The sequence below is a fragment of the Eschrichtius robustus genome, chromosome 6 (assembly GCF_028021215.1).
Source record: "Eschrichtius robustus isolate mEscRob2 chromosome 6, mEscRob2.pri, whole genome shotgun sequence".
Classification (NCBI taxonomy): domain Eukaryota; kingdom Metazoa; phylum Chordata; class Mammalia; order Artiodactyla; family Eschrichtiidae; genus Eschrichtius; species Eschrichtius robustus.
In genome coordinates, this window is record NC_090829.1 from 1,884,408 (window position 1) to 1,902,453 (window position 18,046).

The window sequence follows — 18,046 nt, forward strand, 5'->3', positions numbered from 1 at the left end:
AACAGATTCTTGTTGAACTTATGCAAATAACTATATTGCCATGAAAATAAGAATGCTCATTCTAAGACTTCCTGAATTCTGGAGGGGTCAGGTAGGGAGGAAAAGATGAACGTTTCCTCTTTGTTCACAATGGTATATGTTAGCAAATTGCTGATAGCTTAAGAGAAAAGAAAATTGTTTTTCTTAAACCTGGAAAAACAAAACGTAAAAGGATCAACAATGTTTCCAATAAAAAAAATCATAAAAATTATAGTCATCCTCATCAGTTTTTCCATTAGAGTTCTGCAAATTCTTATTCAGTTTAGTAGCATGATCTTAGTTATCAGAAAGCTATACTCTTCCACAAATCTTGAAGATGAAGCACTCTTACAGGAACACTTTTGCAAAAGCATCAGAGCATGACCAAAGTCTGTAAATGACAGAAGACTTTAAAATGGCCAAGGTTAAAGATCTGATGAGAGCTCATTATAATGCAATTGGCAAGGAAATTTGGTTATTGCTGTGATATACATCCTCCTGATGACCTCCTCCGACACTGAGCAGGGGACCTACTTCACAGCAAAGACGGGCCGTGGGCATAGGCCAGTGACACGGGATCCCTGGGTTGTATGACACATCATACCATGCAGAAGCAGCCGGCCTCCTAGAAGGATGAACTGCCTTCCAAAGTCACCCCTGAATGACCAGCTGAGAGGCAACCTCCTGAATGGGTGTGGTGCCATCCTCGGGATGCAGCATATGCTTAAATCAAAGACTTCTGTACGGGGCTAAGTCCCCAGTAAGAACAACACACGGGTCCAGAAACAAAGCGGGGTGGGGAACAGGAGTGGCCCCACTTACCATCACTCCCAGTGATCCAATCACAGTGAGGAATTTCACGCTTTCCATCCTTGCCACTCTGAGCTCTGCAGTGTTAAAAGTTCTGATCTCCAGAGGGTATGCAGACTCTTGCCAGGGGCCACAGCAAGTGTCTCATTACAGCCAGGACACTTTGGCCTCCCTGTGCCCAGGGACCAGAAAGTCAGCATACTGGCTGTGGAATTTGACCCTGACCAGCCAGGGAAGGCAGCATGTGTATGGAATCCCGGTGGTCTGCTTGGGTGCCTCCTAGTATCCGCTGGCTTCCTGATCCAAGTGCCTAGGACACAGCTCCAGCTGCTGTCCGAAAAGAGTGTGGTATGATTGCCAAGGGCTCAGCCTTTCAGGACTAAAGGTTTTGAGCCACACCACCAGGGAAGCCGCCAAAGCCTGCCAAGATAATCACTGAGGGTGAGGGGAATTTGGAAAGAACTGTGGCTTAGGGAGAGGATGGGTACCAACCGGTATGCACCTGAAACCAATGCAGGATCAGGGGCTACTGCTTGCCCCACTAACTTCCCTCTTCTAAATTCTCCCTCAGAAAGAGAGGCCCACAGAACTCACGGAGGACCTGCCCCCTAAACTTGCTTGCAGAAGTAGATCACTGTGGTACAAGGGGTGTAGCATACTGGCCACGAAAAACGCACAGCTCAGGTCTCCGGCTGTGCCCTGGTAGCACTGCCGCCGACCACAGTGGGGGCAGTAATGCAGGTCCACTCCTGAGGGTCCTGGAACTCCTTCAACATGAGATTCTCGGTCGATTTGGCCCGTCGGCCTGGCCAAAACTCTCTTAGAATGGGACTTCCATCTGAAACCTTTCTACCCCACCCACTTTCATCCCTGCCCCCCCCCCAATGGGTGTCAGACGCTCATCGCGGTCGGAGGGGCTCCCTGCCTTCTCTTGCTCCCTCTCCCCTCATCCTTCACAGGCCTTTCCCCCAGAAGACTTCCTGCACAGGAAATCCTCTCCTGGTGTCTGCTTCTCAGGGGACCTGAATTAAAATTAAAGCTCACTGTTATTACTTTTATTACCCTAAGTTGTCTACTTTTTTCCTTAAACATAAAGACCCAGGGGGAGAGGAGGGTCTTTGGGTCCAAAAATAGTCATATCCCGGTCTTCCCTGGTGGCGCAGTGGTTGAGAATCTGCCTGCCAATGCAGGGGACACAGGTTCGAGCCATGGTCTGGGAAGATCCCACATGCCGCAGAGCAACTGGGCCCGTGAGCCACAATTGCTGAGCCTGCACGTCTGGAGCCTGTGCTCCGCAACAAGAGAGGCCGCAATAGTGAGAGGCCCGCGCACCGCGATGAAGAGTGGCCCCCGCTTGCCACAACTAGAGAAAGCCCTTGCACAGAAACGAAGACCCAACACAGCCATAAATAAATAAAAATAAATTAATTAAATTTCTGATTGCTGACAACACCTTTGTTTTTTAAAAAAAAAAATAGTCATATCCTCTTGGCACTAGACCACAGAAATATCAAATTTCTACCCGTTCAATATTCTCAGTAATGTGTGTATATATAGATGTACACACATCTATCTATATAAACCGCATACACATATATAAACAGTTGAGCCTAGAACAACGTGGGTATGGGGGGTGCTGACCCCCCTTCCCTAGTGTGCAGTCAAAAATCTGTGTATAACTTTACAGTTGGCCCTCCGTATCGCTGGTTCTGCATCTGTGGATTCCACCAACCTGTGGATCGTGTAGTACTGTAGTATTTACTATGGAAAAACATCCTTGCATAAGTGTACCCGTAATCCAGGTATCAGTTCAAACCCATGTTGTTCAAGGGTCAACTGTATATCCTTTATACAACTGTATCCTTGTATATTTGTGATTTTCAAAGGAAGGATTCTTCACTTCAGAAGCTATCAGTTTTAGAAAAAATTTTAAATCCTTGTCTTCCGTGCAAAAGGCAATACATATCCATCTAAAAAATAACAGTGAGATTAAGTAAAATGTTATAAAATAAGCTGAGTTGGGATTAGGGAAAGATTAAAAGCCAAAAGTATATCTATTAAAGAATTTTTAAAAATCAGTAATAAAAGAGGAAAGAATTACTGATACACTCAATAATGTGGATAAATCTCAAAAAAATTGAGAGAAAGAAGCCAGGAACCAAGAAGTATTCTGTATGACTCCACTTATATAAAACTCTAGAAAAGGCAAATCTTATCTATAGTGACAGAAAGTTCTTCTGGAGCTGGGAGATTGACTGCAAAGGGGCACAAGGAAATTTCTGCAGAGATGGAAATGCTCTATATTCTGATTGAGGTAGTAGTTCCTCGAGTGTGTGTAACACCTTTATTAAAACTCATTTAACCATACACTTGAAATAGTTGCAATTTACTGCATGTAAATTATGCCTTAGTAAAACTGACTAAAAAAAACAAACGTGATTTTCAACTTTAAAATAACCTTGGGTCAAAATATCCTGCTTCATCCAGGCCACCATCTTTTCTTACCTGCATTTTGCTCTCCCCTTCTGATTGGATTCCCTTATAGGAATCCAGCTTCCCTCCAATCTGTTCTTTGCTCTGCAGCCGGAGTCATGTTTCTAAAAGGAAATGTGATTATGTTACTCCCAACGACTCCCATTCTTCTTCACATGTATCAGTCAGGGTTCAATCAGAGAAAGAGAACCGCTAAGAGAGATACAGATGTAGATACTTATTACAGGGATCTGACCTACACAGTTACAAGAACCGGCTGAACAGTCTCTGTAGGGCTGTTAGGTCCACCTATTCTCTTCCGCTGCTGGAGACTCAAGTCCGCCGGGCAGGCGACTGGGAAGGGAAGATGGATGTAAAGTTCCAACAACCAGCTGGAACGCACAGTCACGAGAGTGAACCTCAGCCTGTCAGTTCTTGCCTCCTCTGACCTTGGCGTCATGGGGTGGAAGCTGGGCCATTCGTGAAGCTAAACGCATCTGGCCCAGGAGTCAGGGAAACTGAGGGAGGATCCAGGGGCGGGTGGAGCAATTATAGGCTCAGCCACTGCCTCACCTCAAGATGTCAGCCAGGGGGCTTCCCTGGTGGTGCAGTGGTTGAGAGTCTGCCTGCCAATGCAGGGGACACGGGTTCGAGCCCTGGTCTGGGAAGATCCCACATGCCACGGAGCAACTGGGCCCGTGAGCCACAACTACTGAGCCTGCACGTCTGGAGCTTGTGCTCCGCAACAAGGGAGGCCGCGATAGTGAGAGGCCGTGATAGTGAGAGGCCCGTGCACCGCGATGAAGAGTGGACCCCGCTCGCCGCAACTAGAGAAAGCCCTAGCACAGAAATGAAGACCCAACACAGCCAAAAAATAAATAAATTTATTAAAAAAAAAAAGAAGTCAGCCAGCAAAGCCGCAAACACATGAGCTATAAAATGGCTGCTGCTTCACGTCACCCTGCATACCTCCTACAAGACTCTCTCGTGGCCAGCCCTAACCAAAAAACATACGGTAGAGCGAATTCTGGGAAATGCGGTTCAGCCTAGACAACCTGACACGTTACAAAACCAGCGTTAACACACCAAACCTTAGATGGCTTCCATTACTCTCACTGCCTTAACAGAACTTATAAGGTTCTTTGTGACCTGATTTCCACCAGGTCTTCTGGCTTTATCTCCTACTCCCATCTCAGGCTATAAGGACTGAAATATTTACATTTGGTCCTGAGGTTTTCTCTAAATTTCCTAGCCGTTCCACACTATGCCTCCTGGCTGGAATACTCTTCCTTCCTTCCCCTGTAACCTGGCTGAGACCTTTTCACCCTTAGGAAGCCTTTCCTGACATATCACTTTATTGCTGGTGGCCAGTACAAAACCAGGTCCACAGCTGGCACCCAATAAATTTCAATTGAACAAACCATACGCCAATGAGAATTAAGACTGATTACCACTGAATGAACATGACTGGAGACTTAGGCATATAGGGGATAAAGTGCTGCAGCAAAGGTAATACGAGCAGCCCATTAACACATGCGGAAGGCTGTTCCCTTCTCACTTTTGTCCCCCCTCCCCAGGAAACAGGGGGAAATGTCTAGAGACATTTTTAGCTGTCACCACTGGGGAAGGAGGTGCTACCAGAATCTAGGGCGTGGAGACTAGGACGCTGTAAAGCATCCCACGATGCAAAGGACAGCTCCCCTCTCCCCAACGAAGAATTGCCTTGCGCAAAACGTCAGCAGTGCCAAGGCTGAGAAACCCTGACAAAGATAAAGCGTATCTGGATATTGATATATAAAAATATGCATTTACATAAACATATTATTTCACAATTAACGCAGTTTATAACAGGTAAAAAAATCAATATTTAATGACAAATGATTTGTCCTACATGCCAGCAATACAAAGTGTTGCATTTGTACCACCAAAACCAAAGGAATTGGTGAGTCCAATACATCTTTTCTCAGTTTTCCATTCCTGCGCCTTGAGTGGAACATAATTGAGATCAAATTCTGGTTCTGTACAGTCCAGGTTTAAAGTAGGTGGCAGTTTTCGATGATAACAAGCCAGGGAGGTGAAAGCTGCCTCGGCGGCCCCGGCGGCCCCCAGCAGGTGTCCCGTGGCTCCCTTGGTGGAGGAGACGGCAAGGGCGTGGGCGTGCTCTTTGAAAAGATGTTTGATGGCTTTGTTTTCAGCAGCGTCTCCCAACGGTGTGGAAGTAGCATGTGCGTTGATATAGGATATCTCTTCAGGCTGTACACCTGCATCTTTTATAGCAGCAGCCATACACCTAATAAAATGAGAAAAGCACCTGAACTTATCGGAACGACATCTAATTTTAGCACTGTATTCATTGTCTGTATGGCTTACGAAAAAGAAATATCCAAGTACACTGGATGAAAAGAACCCTTTATGCTCTAATGACAGAACAGCATCTTGGATTACCATGTGAGTTGGAATGCTGTCTGCATGGGAATAACAAGGCACCCCCAGTACCCTGGACTGATTCATCACCATGACATAAACATACAAGCCTATGGATTTTGCAATCTCTAATAAAATGTATTCCATTTTATTTGAATTGTCTTTTCTTCCTTGAGGAAAAAGCCACATAGACTCAGGCCTAGAATAATTTCTCTTCTAGGAATTTCTTATCAGTGGGGTGTGTTGTAGAGTTAAATGTGGAGAAGAAAAATTGTAACTATGCTTTAATGTTTTCTTTCACATTTAAATGTAAAACTTGGAATATGTCCCAATAATCTAAAAAATGTCTGTACTATTACTTTAAGGCTCAAACACCCTTTCAAAAATTGTCTTATTCAGGCTATGAGAATGCTAAATAAATGAAGAAATACAAAGCCAAACCCCTAGAGAAACAAATCCAAAAATAAAACACTTCTCTGGGAAAACCTCTGAAAATCTCATGGATGTTAACACCCTTTTTTTTAGTTGTTGATCTCTGGGCTGCATACATTTCCTTAAGAGGCAGCTCAGAGTATAATCTGAAGCATGCTGGAAGGTTTCACCTAAACATAACTATTTCCTCATCTAGCTGACTACCAGGCTTGACATTTCCAGTACCAGCAACTACTTACTAAAACTCAGAAGTATAATTCAGGGGTCAGTGAACTATGACCCTGGCCAGATGCTGTTTTTGTAAACACAGTTGGCCCCTGAACAAACTGGGGGTTAGGGGTGTTGACCCATCACACAGTGGAAAATGCCCCTATAACTTTACCGTTGGCCATCCATACCCCCAATTCCACATCCGCAGATTCAACCGACCGCGGATCCTGTAGCTCTGTAGTATGTACTTAGCGAAAAAGATCCACGTGTAAGTGGAACCGTGTAGTTCAAACCCGTGTTGTTCAAGGGTCAACTGTAGTTTCATCGGAACACACCCATTCATTTTCGTACTGTCCATGGCTACTCTCAGTTACAAAGCAGAGTCTGAGTAGCTGTGATAGAGACCCTCGTAGCTGGGATATTTTTGGCCCACAAAGCCAAAAATATTATTTGTTCCTTTACAGAAAAGGCCTGCCAACCCCTGGCTAATTGAACTGGTTAAGACATAATATGATCTAAGCAGGCTAACCTATGAACAAACATACTGACACATAATGTTAGTGTCAGAGGGGTTTTTGGTTTTGCGGGTTTTTTAACTTAACTCACTACCTCTTCCACGATAAAGGCAACTTGCTTTTCCAAGTGCGGTCCTCAGACCAGCAGCGCCAGCACCACCTAGGAGCTGGTTAGAAACGCAGCATCTCGAGCACCACCCTAGACCTACGGAGTCAGAATCTGCATTTTCGTAAGATCCCTGGGTGATGAGAAGTCGCAGCAGAACCCTACTGAAACGGAGCAGAGACCAGGTACGCGTAGGACAAAGCGCTAACTGTACTGTCCAGGTCTGATGGAGGGCTGCAGAAGGGAGCCTCCTGTCCCTGACGGCTGTTAAGCACAACTGAAGGGAAGAAAATGTGGCAAGGTCACACACGGCCTTCTTCACAACGTTACTGGCCTTCGCTAAAAATGCAGATTTTGTAAGGATACTCACATGTTTTCAAGTATTTCAAACGTGGTAAAGCAAAGAATTCAAAAACACTAGTCAGTCTAAAATGGGAACACAACAGAGATACAGTACACCAAGGCCAGATACTACAGTTTCCCCTAAGTTGAGACTCCAATAAAGAGTCTTATCTGAAGAAATGTGAACAAACAACCAGTCTTTACCTTAAGGCACCTTCTCCTCCAGGATCAGGGGCGGTTATGTGACTGGCATCACCTGAGAGTCCGTAGCCCAAAATCTCTGCATAGATCCGAGCCCCTCTTTGAACAGCATGCTCGTGTTCTTCCAGCACCAGCACGGCTGCACCTTCTCCCATCACAAAACCATCTCTCTTGGGATGGAATGGCCGACATGCCGACTTCGGATCAGAGTTTGTGCTCAGAGCCCGGGCTCTGGAAAACGCAGCAAGCGACAAAGGGCTGATGCAAGAGTCGGCACCTCCAGTCACCATCACATCAGCATCTCCGTGGGCTATGAACCTCAGAGAGTCTCCCACAGCATGAGCTCCCGTGGTACAGGCTGTGGACACTGCATGATTGGGGCCCTTGAGTTTATAGCGAATGCTGACCTGGCCTGCGGCCATACTGACCAGAATCTTAGGGACAAAGAATGGGCTGACTTTACTGTAACCTTTCGTCTGAAACATCAAAGCGGTTTCAGAAATCACTTCAAGGGGAACCATTCCCATGCCAATTGCAACACCAGTAGCCGCTTGGTCAGCTTCTGACTGAGGATACCAGCCGGAATCTTTCAAGGCTAACTCAGCAGCCCCAATGGCCATAACGGTGGGAGAAGACATGGACTTGATATCTGATTTGGGCACAAAGTTTTGTGCGTTGAATTGACCTTCATCACAACCTCTTGGCACATAAGCAGCAACACTGCAAGGGACACTCTTATACTCTTCACCGACCAGTGAAACGATTCCATTCTCTCCCTGGATAAGACGATCCCACACCAGCTGAGTGCCAACACCCAGAGGAGTCACTAAGCCAATGCCTGTAACGACAACCCGCCTACGCAATCTGGGTGTTGGCACAGTTCCGAAAAACCTCCTTTCACTTATCAATCGCTGGCACAACCTTGTGTGTATTCGATGAGGGCTTGTAACTTTTAGGAAACTTTGCCAGCCGTTTGACAGCATGGTTGAGACTCAGAGGATCAGAGACGTGCCCGCAGCAGGCCACGACACGCCCAGCAGGTATTGACTGTTGTTGAAATACCTTAAAGGCCTAAGAAACAACATCCAAGGTGATTTTTCTCGGGTGCTTGGTATGAGCTGTTAAGGAGCGCAGGGAAAATAATGTTACATCACTTTTACTTATCAAACCACCTGTCTGGACTCAACCCTTTTTAGACTCTCAGTACCCTCCGACATTCCCAGATAAAGAGCTGAAAAGACGACTCATTCGATTCACAACAGAACTTCACAATGAAAAATATACAGGCACTCCTGGCCGGATATAGGCTGCGGAAAGCATCCTTTTTCAGGATTACCGAGGCCTTATTACAAAAGACAGTTCACGTGTCGGTGGCACAAAACACACTTCAGAGCCTATTCTTTGGGGCGGCGGAGAGAGAACTTTTTCGTTCAGGGTTTCGGGGACCGCGAAGGTCAAGGGCGGGGGGGGGCGGGGGGAGGGAAGGAGGTGTGGCCAACTCCCCGCACCGCCCCAGACACCCGAGGAAAGCGTGGCGAGAGGAAAAGACACCTGACCCGGGTCCTCCACACCCCTCTCCCCACGCAGCGCCGACCCGACTCGGAGCTGGAGGGCGGAAGGAGAAAAGGAGCGAGCAGACGCTACCTGCACCCAGCCTCCGGCGGCCAGCGCAGCCGCAGTCCCAAGCGCGACGCGGGCGTGCGCACGCGCACAGCACGTCCTCGCACGTCCGCGCACACGCACGTCCGCATGGCGCGCACGCGCACGCGCAGACCGCGCACGCACACGCCCAGCGTGCGCGCCCTCTGGGCCAGGCGCCCTTCCCCCGCGTCACCTTGGCGGAGGTCAGACGGTGAGGCGAGGGTTCGGGTGCCACCTCACCGACTCCAGCATAACTTGGGAACGAGCACGTAACGAGGGGAGATAGCATTTTTGCGTATCAAAAAGGGATCTCTTTTTTTTTTTCTTTTGCTAATAATCCCAAATATTCCCCTGTTGTGGGAAGAGGGACTCCGTCATATTCGCCCAGAATGCTAGGGAAGAATTAAAGAAGTTACCGTATCCTTACAGTGATCTCTGTATCGCCCAGAGCTGTTTATAATAGCAAAGTAGGACCCAGCGAAATGCCCAACAGCAGGAAATCAGTTGTCTATTTTGTGGTGCATCTAAATAATGTGCAGCCATTTAAAATAATTTTATAAGTGAATATTTATTAATGTGGAAAGATGTTAATTTCTTAGAAGATCCAAGTTGTAGCGTGTATTTTTCCTTTTTTTTTTAAAGGGTTTTCTTGGGGGCGGGGTCTGGTCTGCAAGCAAGTATAATGATTGCGGTGTTTTTCCCTTATTTTATTTTTTAATTTTTTAAATTTTTTGGACACTCCTTGTGGCGTGCAGGATCTTAGTTCCCCGACAAGGGATGGAAGCCAGGCCCCATGCAGTGGAAGCCTGGAGTCCTAAACACTGGACCGCCAGGGGATTCCCTTTCCCCCTTATTTTTGCTTAGCTTTATTTATCATCTTCTCTGTAGTATACAAACAATGCTTTTGTAATAATAAAGTTACTTTTACTTTTTAAAACTTATTTTCAGCTCTTGGGCGGTGCTCAAAATATCACAGCCAGTGTCTAAGAATGGAGACAAGAATAGAATAGAGAAGAATGTAGACATTTATATCTAAGTGTTCGAAAAATTCAATAACTTCTATTTGCTCAGAGCTCCCTGTGAATCTATCAAGGGAAAAATAACATGAAAATATAAAAAAGCAAGAAATCGGCAAGATAGTATTTGTTTAGATGACCATCTGTTGCTCACATGCTGACCCAGGTGTGTTTTGTGTCCTTCTTTCTTCTGTAGATAAAGGATTGACCATATAACCTGCATCTGAAGCTCTCAGCATATTTGTTTCTTTCTGGACAGTGTGCCTCTTGATGGCTTCCAAGTAGAGTGCTTTGCCTTCTTTCCCAGCTCTAGAGAAGAATTTGGGAGAAGCTTAGCTTTTCCTGGTTAGTACTGGATTTAAATGTGTCTGGAAATAGACTTTTTCTAAAGTAGTTCCCTAGTATGACCTTGAGTCATCCTTGATCCAAGGCCTATTCAGTCACTTCTTAGGATGACCTTCTTTCAATGATGATAGAGTTACTTTAAGAGGAATTAAAACAAACGTGGTTATAAAATACAACTAAAAGTTAAGGAGTGAGAAGTACCCAAACTTGCTCTCTCCTCTCTTCATGGCTATATAATGTTTTAAAATCATAGTGTGAAAAGTCCTAAAATATTTTTTGAAGCCAAACTCATATGAAACACAGTTTTAACATGCTGTTATTTTTTCTTTTGTAACATCACAAAATTACCTTGGATAAGAAGTGACAAGTCAATTAAAATATTGTAGAGGGAATTCTCTGGCAGACCAGTGGTTAGGACTCCCCGCTTCCACTGGTTGGGGAACTAAGATCCTGCAAGCTGTGCAGTGCGGCCAAAAATAAAGAAAAAAAAAATTGTAGGAAAGTAAAGCCACCAAAAGTCTTTTATTTTTATTTCTACCTCTGATCTTTCCTTTGGTCTGGAAAGGGGTGAGAGATTTTATGATATTCTAATAGCTATACTGTATGATTTAGTACCATATTCCTTGTTAAAATACCATGGTGTTTTAGCTAAAGTACCAAAATCTTCAAAACGGCTCCACTTACCATAGCCTCTTGTTCAGACATATGTTTACTTAAATTTTTTGTAATGTGATTCAAAACTATCTTTCCAGATATAGTTCCCATTCTCTATTAAAATAGATTTCCACCCAAGATGGCTGTTCTCTTGCTCTCTGTACATCCCCTGCCTGACCAGTGCCTGTTTCACCTACACCCTACTCACGTGACTGACCTTCCTACAGACTTGCCCCCAGCCCCAGCTGGTGACTGTTCTAATCTTTAGATCAGAATCTCTGTAACGTGAGAGTTTATCAAAGGAGCAGTGAGGGGCGTGCCTCACTGCTGGTAACCGATGAGCCAACCTGACATCAATTCCCCTATAACTGGTAACCTCCCCCTCCCCCTGGAGCAAAGACTGCCGCCATGTCCTGCCCACCGTCTGCTGCAGACGGTGGGGTGTCACTCCACGACCTTGCTTCAGACATGTAAGATCCCCCATCCATTAAACCACTGATGTCTCTGTCACTGACTCTGGGATCTTTCTTTTGTCTTGAAGCTGGGTAAGCCCAGGGCTTGCAGGCCTGCAGGGTGCAGCCCAGCACCCAGCAAAACTGATCTTATCATCTCTAGATTGACTTCAGCTTTTCTTTTTTCATCTCTGTATCTTTGCTTGTACTTTCTTTTCTTCAACATTCATTTTCTTCCTAAGCTGTGCTAGAAGCTGGCATATGAAAATGAATAGGGTATGGTTCTTGCTTTCAGGAAGTTCATAGTCTAAGGAAACAGACATGGAGACAAATATGTGCAAACCACTGAAACAGGTGCTGTAATAGAGGAATATGACAGAATTATAATAATACAAAGGAGACAACTGGGTCAATACTACCTTCCAAAGTCAGGAAAGCCTTCAAAAAAGTTGACCTTTGAACTGCATCTTGAAAATGAGTACATGTTTGTCTAGTAAATTTGGTGGGAAAGGTCATCCTGACAGGCAGAGTAGAACAAAGGCCTGGAGACCTGATATCTTCCACAAACTGCTAGTAGTAGTTCAATGTGGCTAATGCTGGATGTGAGGTGTCGGACAAAGCAACAGTGAAAGCTTGAGGGTGAAGCAGGGGCTGATCTGAAAAAGTCTTGGATGTTGTGCAGAAGACTTTGGATTTGATCCTGTAGGTCAGCAATGATATGCAGGCAGCCCTGGTCTAACTTGGACTGCAACATTCTTTTATTGAATCTAAATTCCTCTAGGAAGGAAATGGTAAACTCTCTCATTCCCTTCACCGGACTCTCTGCTACTTCTTTTGTCTTGAACAAAGACACTTGGTACATTCAGGTTTCTTGCCTGACTCCTGACATCATTTGATGGTAGAGTGTGTGTTGCTGAAATCTGGCCTCTACACTGGTGCCAGATTAAATCTCGGAGACAGAGTTTTGGGTGAAGTAGAAAGAAATGGCTTAATTGCTTTGCCAGGCAAAGGAGAACGCAGCGGGCTCAGGCCCTCAAGACGGTGTGCCCCGCCCTGGAGGGGGTAGTGAGGAGTCTTACGGTGTTCAAGGAGCAGGGCGTGGTCAGCCAGAGGACATTCTCCTGATTGGCTGGTGGTGAGGTAATGGGGAGTCGGCATCGTCAACCTTCTGGTTCCAACCGGTCTGCGGTCTACATGCCTGTGGGCAGCAGACAGTTAACTTCCTCCACCTGGTGGGGCTTTCAGTACCTGCAAAACAGCTCAAAGGATGTGGCTCAGAATATTCTCTATAGTCCTGGAGGAAGAACTAAAGGTCCTTGACTCTGTTTAATGGCTAAAGTATTATTATTTTGTCTTGCTTGATTGTCTTCCTTTCTTTCTGCATTTTCTCACTTCTCTGATTATTCTTCAACTAAAGTTTTTCTACAGACAAAAGGCAGGTGTAGGACGTGGGTGGAGGTCTATTCTGGGAAGGCCTCCTAGGGTCCTGCTCAGTTACATGTGGGCAAGGGGTAGCCACAGAAAACGTTTCAGCAGAAGAATAACATGATCAGATGGGTAGTTTAGAAAGATCGTCGTTGCAGCATGTGCAGGGGGATTGGGGAATGTGGGAGTGGACATGGGGAAGAGAGTTAAGACTGGTGAGGCTCTGCCGGGGGGATGAATTGGGGGCTTGGGACTGACATATGTACACTACTGTGTATAAAATAGATAATAATAAGAACCTACTGTATGGCACAGGGGACTCAATGTTCTGTGGTGACCTAAACGGGAAGGAAATCCAAAAAAGAGGGGATATATGTATACATATGGCTGATTCACTTTGCTGTACAGCAGAAACTAACACAACATTGTAAAGCAACTATGCTCCAATAAATATTAAAAAAAAAAAAAAAAAAGACTGGTGAAGCCCTGAGCTAAGGCAGTGGCACGGCGGAGAGAGTGCTAGGATGCTGTCCTTAATTAAGTGTGTGTTGGGGGCATTTCCTCCCACAGCTGGGAAGTCCTCCCCTTCCTCATCTCATTAACCTCCCAACTTAAGGGTTCTCTTCAAATTCTTCTTCCACGAAACTGCAACCACAGTGGAATTTTCCTTCTTCTAAACTAATAGTTCTCCAAATTTACCGTGCACCAAAATCACCTGCAGGGCTTACCGCACACATTGCTGGGCCTCATCTTCAATGGTGGGGCTTGAGAATATCCTGCAATTCCCTGGGGGTGCTGATCCTGCGGGTCTCACCGGTGCTCCAACTCGGTGACTCTTACGAAGGCGGGGCCTGTGCTCATCCCCTTCCCTGCTTCACAGTGTGTGGCGCACGGCCCTTGGCTTCATAACTATTTGGTGAATGAATGAATTACGGAATGAATTAATAAACACATACCCTTATGCATATACCACTTTGTGCATTTCTTACCAAATGATTTTTTCACGGTAACTCTGTTTCATCAACTCAACGGCTATCTGTATGTAAGGTATTATTATTCATTTTGTCCTTCCTACTAGATTAAAAGTTTCTTATGTCATCCATCTCAGACTGCTTTGCATACAGCATGTGCTCAATAAATAGTAGTTGCTTAATTACTTAATACCGTCACACAGTAGTGAGCTACCACATCAATTCCTGGGAGGCTTCAACCCCTCTCCTTGACAATAACCTTTATTGAGGTCAACATTTTCTTTTTTTAAAAAATATATTTATTTATTTATTTATTTTTGGCTGTGTTGGGTCTTTGTTGCTGCGCGTGGGCTTTCTCTAGTTGCGGCGAGCGGGGGCTACTCTTCGTTGAGGTGTGCAGGCTTCTCATTGCGGTGGCTTCTCTTGTTGCGGAGCACGGGCTCTAGGCGTGCGGGCTTCAGTAGTTGTGGCACGTGGGCTCAGTAGTTGTGGCTCACGGGCTCTAGAGTACAGGCTCAGTTGTCGTGGCACACGGGCTTAGTTGCTCCGCGGCATGTGGGATCTTCCCGGACCAGGGCTTGAACCCCGCGTCCCCTGCATTGGCAGGTGGATTCTTAACCACTGCACCACCAGGGAAGTCCCAACATTTTCTTTTTTATGACAAAACCTATCCTGGGGAAATTTCAGTGAGTTATATCTTTATTCTAGTTCATTTAAGAATAGTGCCACTATATGTCAACTCTAAAGATGATGTTCTTAACAAAGCTGGAATCCGAAAAAGAAATTCATTATTTCGAAGCAAAAAAAAAAATCAAGTGAATGAACAGGAAGCTCAAAGCTGATTTAATACTAGAACATCCTTTTATGTGTTTGAAGCAATGGTGGGTATAAAGAGATTGACTAGCTTAAAACCTTTAACTTTTCTAAAGGAAATTGAAGAATCAGAATATTTTCAACTTGACTTAAGTGGAAGAAGCAGACAGGGAAAAGAATGAGTCAAGTCCCTTGTTATAATAACTTCCCTTAATAGCTTCATAGATGGTGGTATCCAAGAGAGAGAGTAGTTACTCAAAGTAACTCAAAGTAAAGAGTAAGTGGGGGGCTTCCCTGGTGGTGCAGTGCTTAAGAATCCACCTGCCGATGCAGGGGACACGGGTTCGATCCCTGGCCCGGGAAGATCCCAGATGCCGCGGAGCAACTGAGCCCGTGCGCCACAGCTACTGAGCCTGCGCTCTAGAGCCCGCGAGCCACGACTACTGAGCCCGTGCGCCACAACTACTGAAGCCCGCGCACCTAGTGCCTGTGCTCTGCAACAAGAGAAGCCACTGCAATGAGAAGCCCGTGCACCGCAACGAAGAGTAGCCCCCGCTCGCTGCAACTAAAAAGAAAGCCCGTGCGCAGCAATGAAGACCCAATGCAGCCAAAATAAATAAATTAAAAAAAAAGTAATTGGGAAGGATTTAAATTTCAGGTGAATTAAAATAAACAGTAATTTAGTGAATTACCCTTGAAATGAGGATTTCTATGATTTTATGGACTGTACATTATTGTAACAGCATTAATTTTACGGCCTTGGTTTTCACACTGTGGTTGCATGTCCCTCACAAAAGTACCTTAAAGCCATTATCTCTTCAAGGGTAAAGCTAAGTTGATAACATTCTATTCCTCCCCCACCACACAATCACTCCTGCTTCAGTTCTAGAGTGCCTCCACTTTGGTGTTTTGTATATACTGGCTTTCCTCCTAAGGGTTTATTTGAAAAAAAAAAGAAAAAAAAGTGTTCTGTAGCCTTTAAAAAAGTCATAAATACTAGATAGTATATGATAACCTTATACAATTATTATAAGAATAAATGAGTGTGCTGATGGAAAGAAGAAACTCAGGGGGAACACTGTTTGTGATAGAGACAGCTAGTTACAACCCAGGCCTCCCACCTCCCATCCCACAATTCCCAGAGTTGTGGGTGGTGCCTGTCCAGCTAAGGACTACATTTCCCAGCCTCCCCCACTTTTCATCTAGATGGGGCTTCATTTTCACTAATGATACAGTAGAGAAAACGCTGTCATTTCTGGGCCCATGTGGTTAAGAAGCAGGTATGTCGTCTTTTTGCCCAACCACTAACTAAATGCAGAAGTCTCTGTGGCCATATAGCAGTAGTTAGCAAACCACACACTAAATCCAGAAGGCTGCTTTTTTTTGTAAATAGTTTCAGTGGACATACCCATACACATTCATTTTAAAGTACAGTTGACCCTTGAACAACACGGGTTTGAACTGCATGGGTCCACTTATATGCGGATTCTTTTTCAACAGTAACTGCTACAGTGCTACACGGTCCACTGTGAGTTGCAACCTCAGATTCAGAACCACAGATACAGTGGAACCTCAGATATACAGCGGAAGTTATACACAGAATTTGAATGCCCGGAGGGTTGGTACCCACATTGTTCAAGGGCAAACTATTGCCTATGGAACTACAACTGCAAAGGCAGAGTTAAATAGTTGAACCAGAGACCCTATGGCCACAAACCCTTAAACATTTAATATTTGGCCCTTTATAGAAAATGTTTGTTGACCTCCTCTGAAAGGAGCCTGGGGCCCTCAATCATTATCTGGAGGAAAGCTGCTCACTGACAAATGATACCTCTTGTATGAACAAGAAAGAAATTTCTCATGTTAAGTCACTGAAAATTTCAGTTACAGCAGCTAGCAACACACTATCAGTTAAACACACTATTCTTGGAAGCTGGTCCAAAAACCTACATATTTATCAAAAACTTCTCACGTATATCTGGCAAGTGACTGGTAACTGAAGTGAGTGGTTATTGCTCAGGGTCTTGCTCAGAGATATTGGAGGAAAATTTCAAATTTAAAAAGCGAACTGAAGATAAAGCATCAAGAACATTCAAAGAATGTTTACTTAGGCAAACAACTTTTAAAAATATATAGTGTCAAGAAAAACATTTGTTGAGGTTTGGAAAAGAAAGAAGGCATTGGTAAAGTACACTTTGAAGGTCATGGAGAGGTAGATGATGGATTAAAGAGGTTAGGATTCTTCTTTTAAGAGGAATAAAGGACACTGACCACAGGATCTACCTGCAAAACAAAGTCACAAATTAATACGTACACTTACTATATGGGATGCATAATTTTGCTGTCTTTCCTTTCCCCTCCATTCCATTCTACTTTGTCGTTATTGGATATGTGTTTTACTTTGGTCAGTAGAGTCCACAACCCACTATGTTGCAATCTGCAGTTTTGAAAAAAACTTCTTTACAGAGGCATCATATTCTCTGAGCTGGGACTTATGCAAGAGAGTTTCAATCATTTATCTAATTCCAAAAAAAATCCATATAGGAGGAACCCAGCAGAGTTTATGTGTTTGGTTTTGAACGTGGTTTTCTGCTTCTCTCCGGGGTCTTTCATCCACATTTACTTAGGAAGGCCTGACCATCTGCGAGGAGGAAGCTGTAGAACAGTTCCATCTGGGGGCAAAGGAGTGGTTGGAATATAGGGGGTTTCCGCACCGTCTGGCTGGATCTATTGAGGCCGGCCCCGGGGCGCCGAGGAACCTGGGTTCCTGCGATGCACCAGCCAGCACCCCCTACCCCTGCGCGAAACCCCCGCCCCTCCACCCCACCCCGCGGCCCCGACCACCAGACACACCTGGGCAAAGCCCCTCGGTCCGGACGACCAAGACCCACACCCCCGCCTGGTCGAAGCCCCCAGGCCCTGACAACCAGGCCCCTGTCGGCCCAAGCCCCCAACGGCCCCAAACAGCCCCCAGCTCCTCCCAGACGAACCCCACCGGTCCCGAATACTAGTCCCCGCCCCCTGCAGACCAGCCCCCCCCTCCCTCCCCCCACGCCGAGTCCCCAGCCCAGGATACCAGACGCCGCCCCCACCGGGAAAGCCCCCCGTCCCCTGGAGACCACCACCCCCCCAACGAGCCCTGCCCCCCCCCTCCCCGCCCTGGAGACTAGCCCCCACCCCTGGAGACCAGCCCCTTCCC

The 18,046-nt window shown here is 45.6% G+C and overlaps 1 protein-coding gene across 3 annotated transcripts; it reads right to left on the reverse strand.

Annotated features, from left to right (window-relative positions):
• Positions 1-4,185: 4,185 nt before the first annotated feature.
• On the reverse strand, positions 4,186-9,240 carry OXSM (3-oxoacyl-ACP synthase, mitochondrial). Of its 3 annotated transcripts, none has more exons than XM_068545818.1 (3): positions 9,175-9,240; positions 7,534-7,761; positions 4,186-5,590 (listed from the first exon to the last, which is right to left on the reverse strand). In XM_068545818.1, the coding sequence occupies exons 2-3, from the start codon at positions 7,683-7,685 to the stop codon at positions 5,188-5,190; spliced, it is 555 nt and encodes a 184-aa protein (XP_068401919.1). In that variant the 5' UTR covers positions 7,686-7,761; positions 9,175-9,240; the 3' UTR covers positions 4,186-5,187. The 3 variants fall into 3 exon arrangements, with proteins under 3 accessions (XP_068401919.1, XP_068401918.1, XP_068401916.1); XM_068545817.1 differs by having other exon boundaries at positions 7,534-8,648; positions 9,175-9,211; XM_068545815.1 differs by lacking the exon at positions 9,175-9,240 and having other exon boundaries at positions 7,534-9,164.
• Between the last annotated feature and the right edge of the window lie 8,806 nt (positions 9,241-18,046).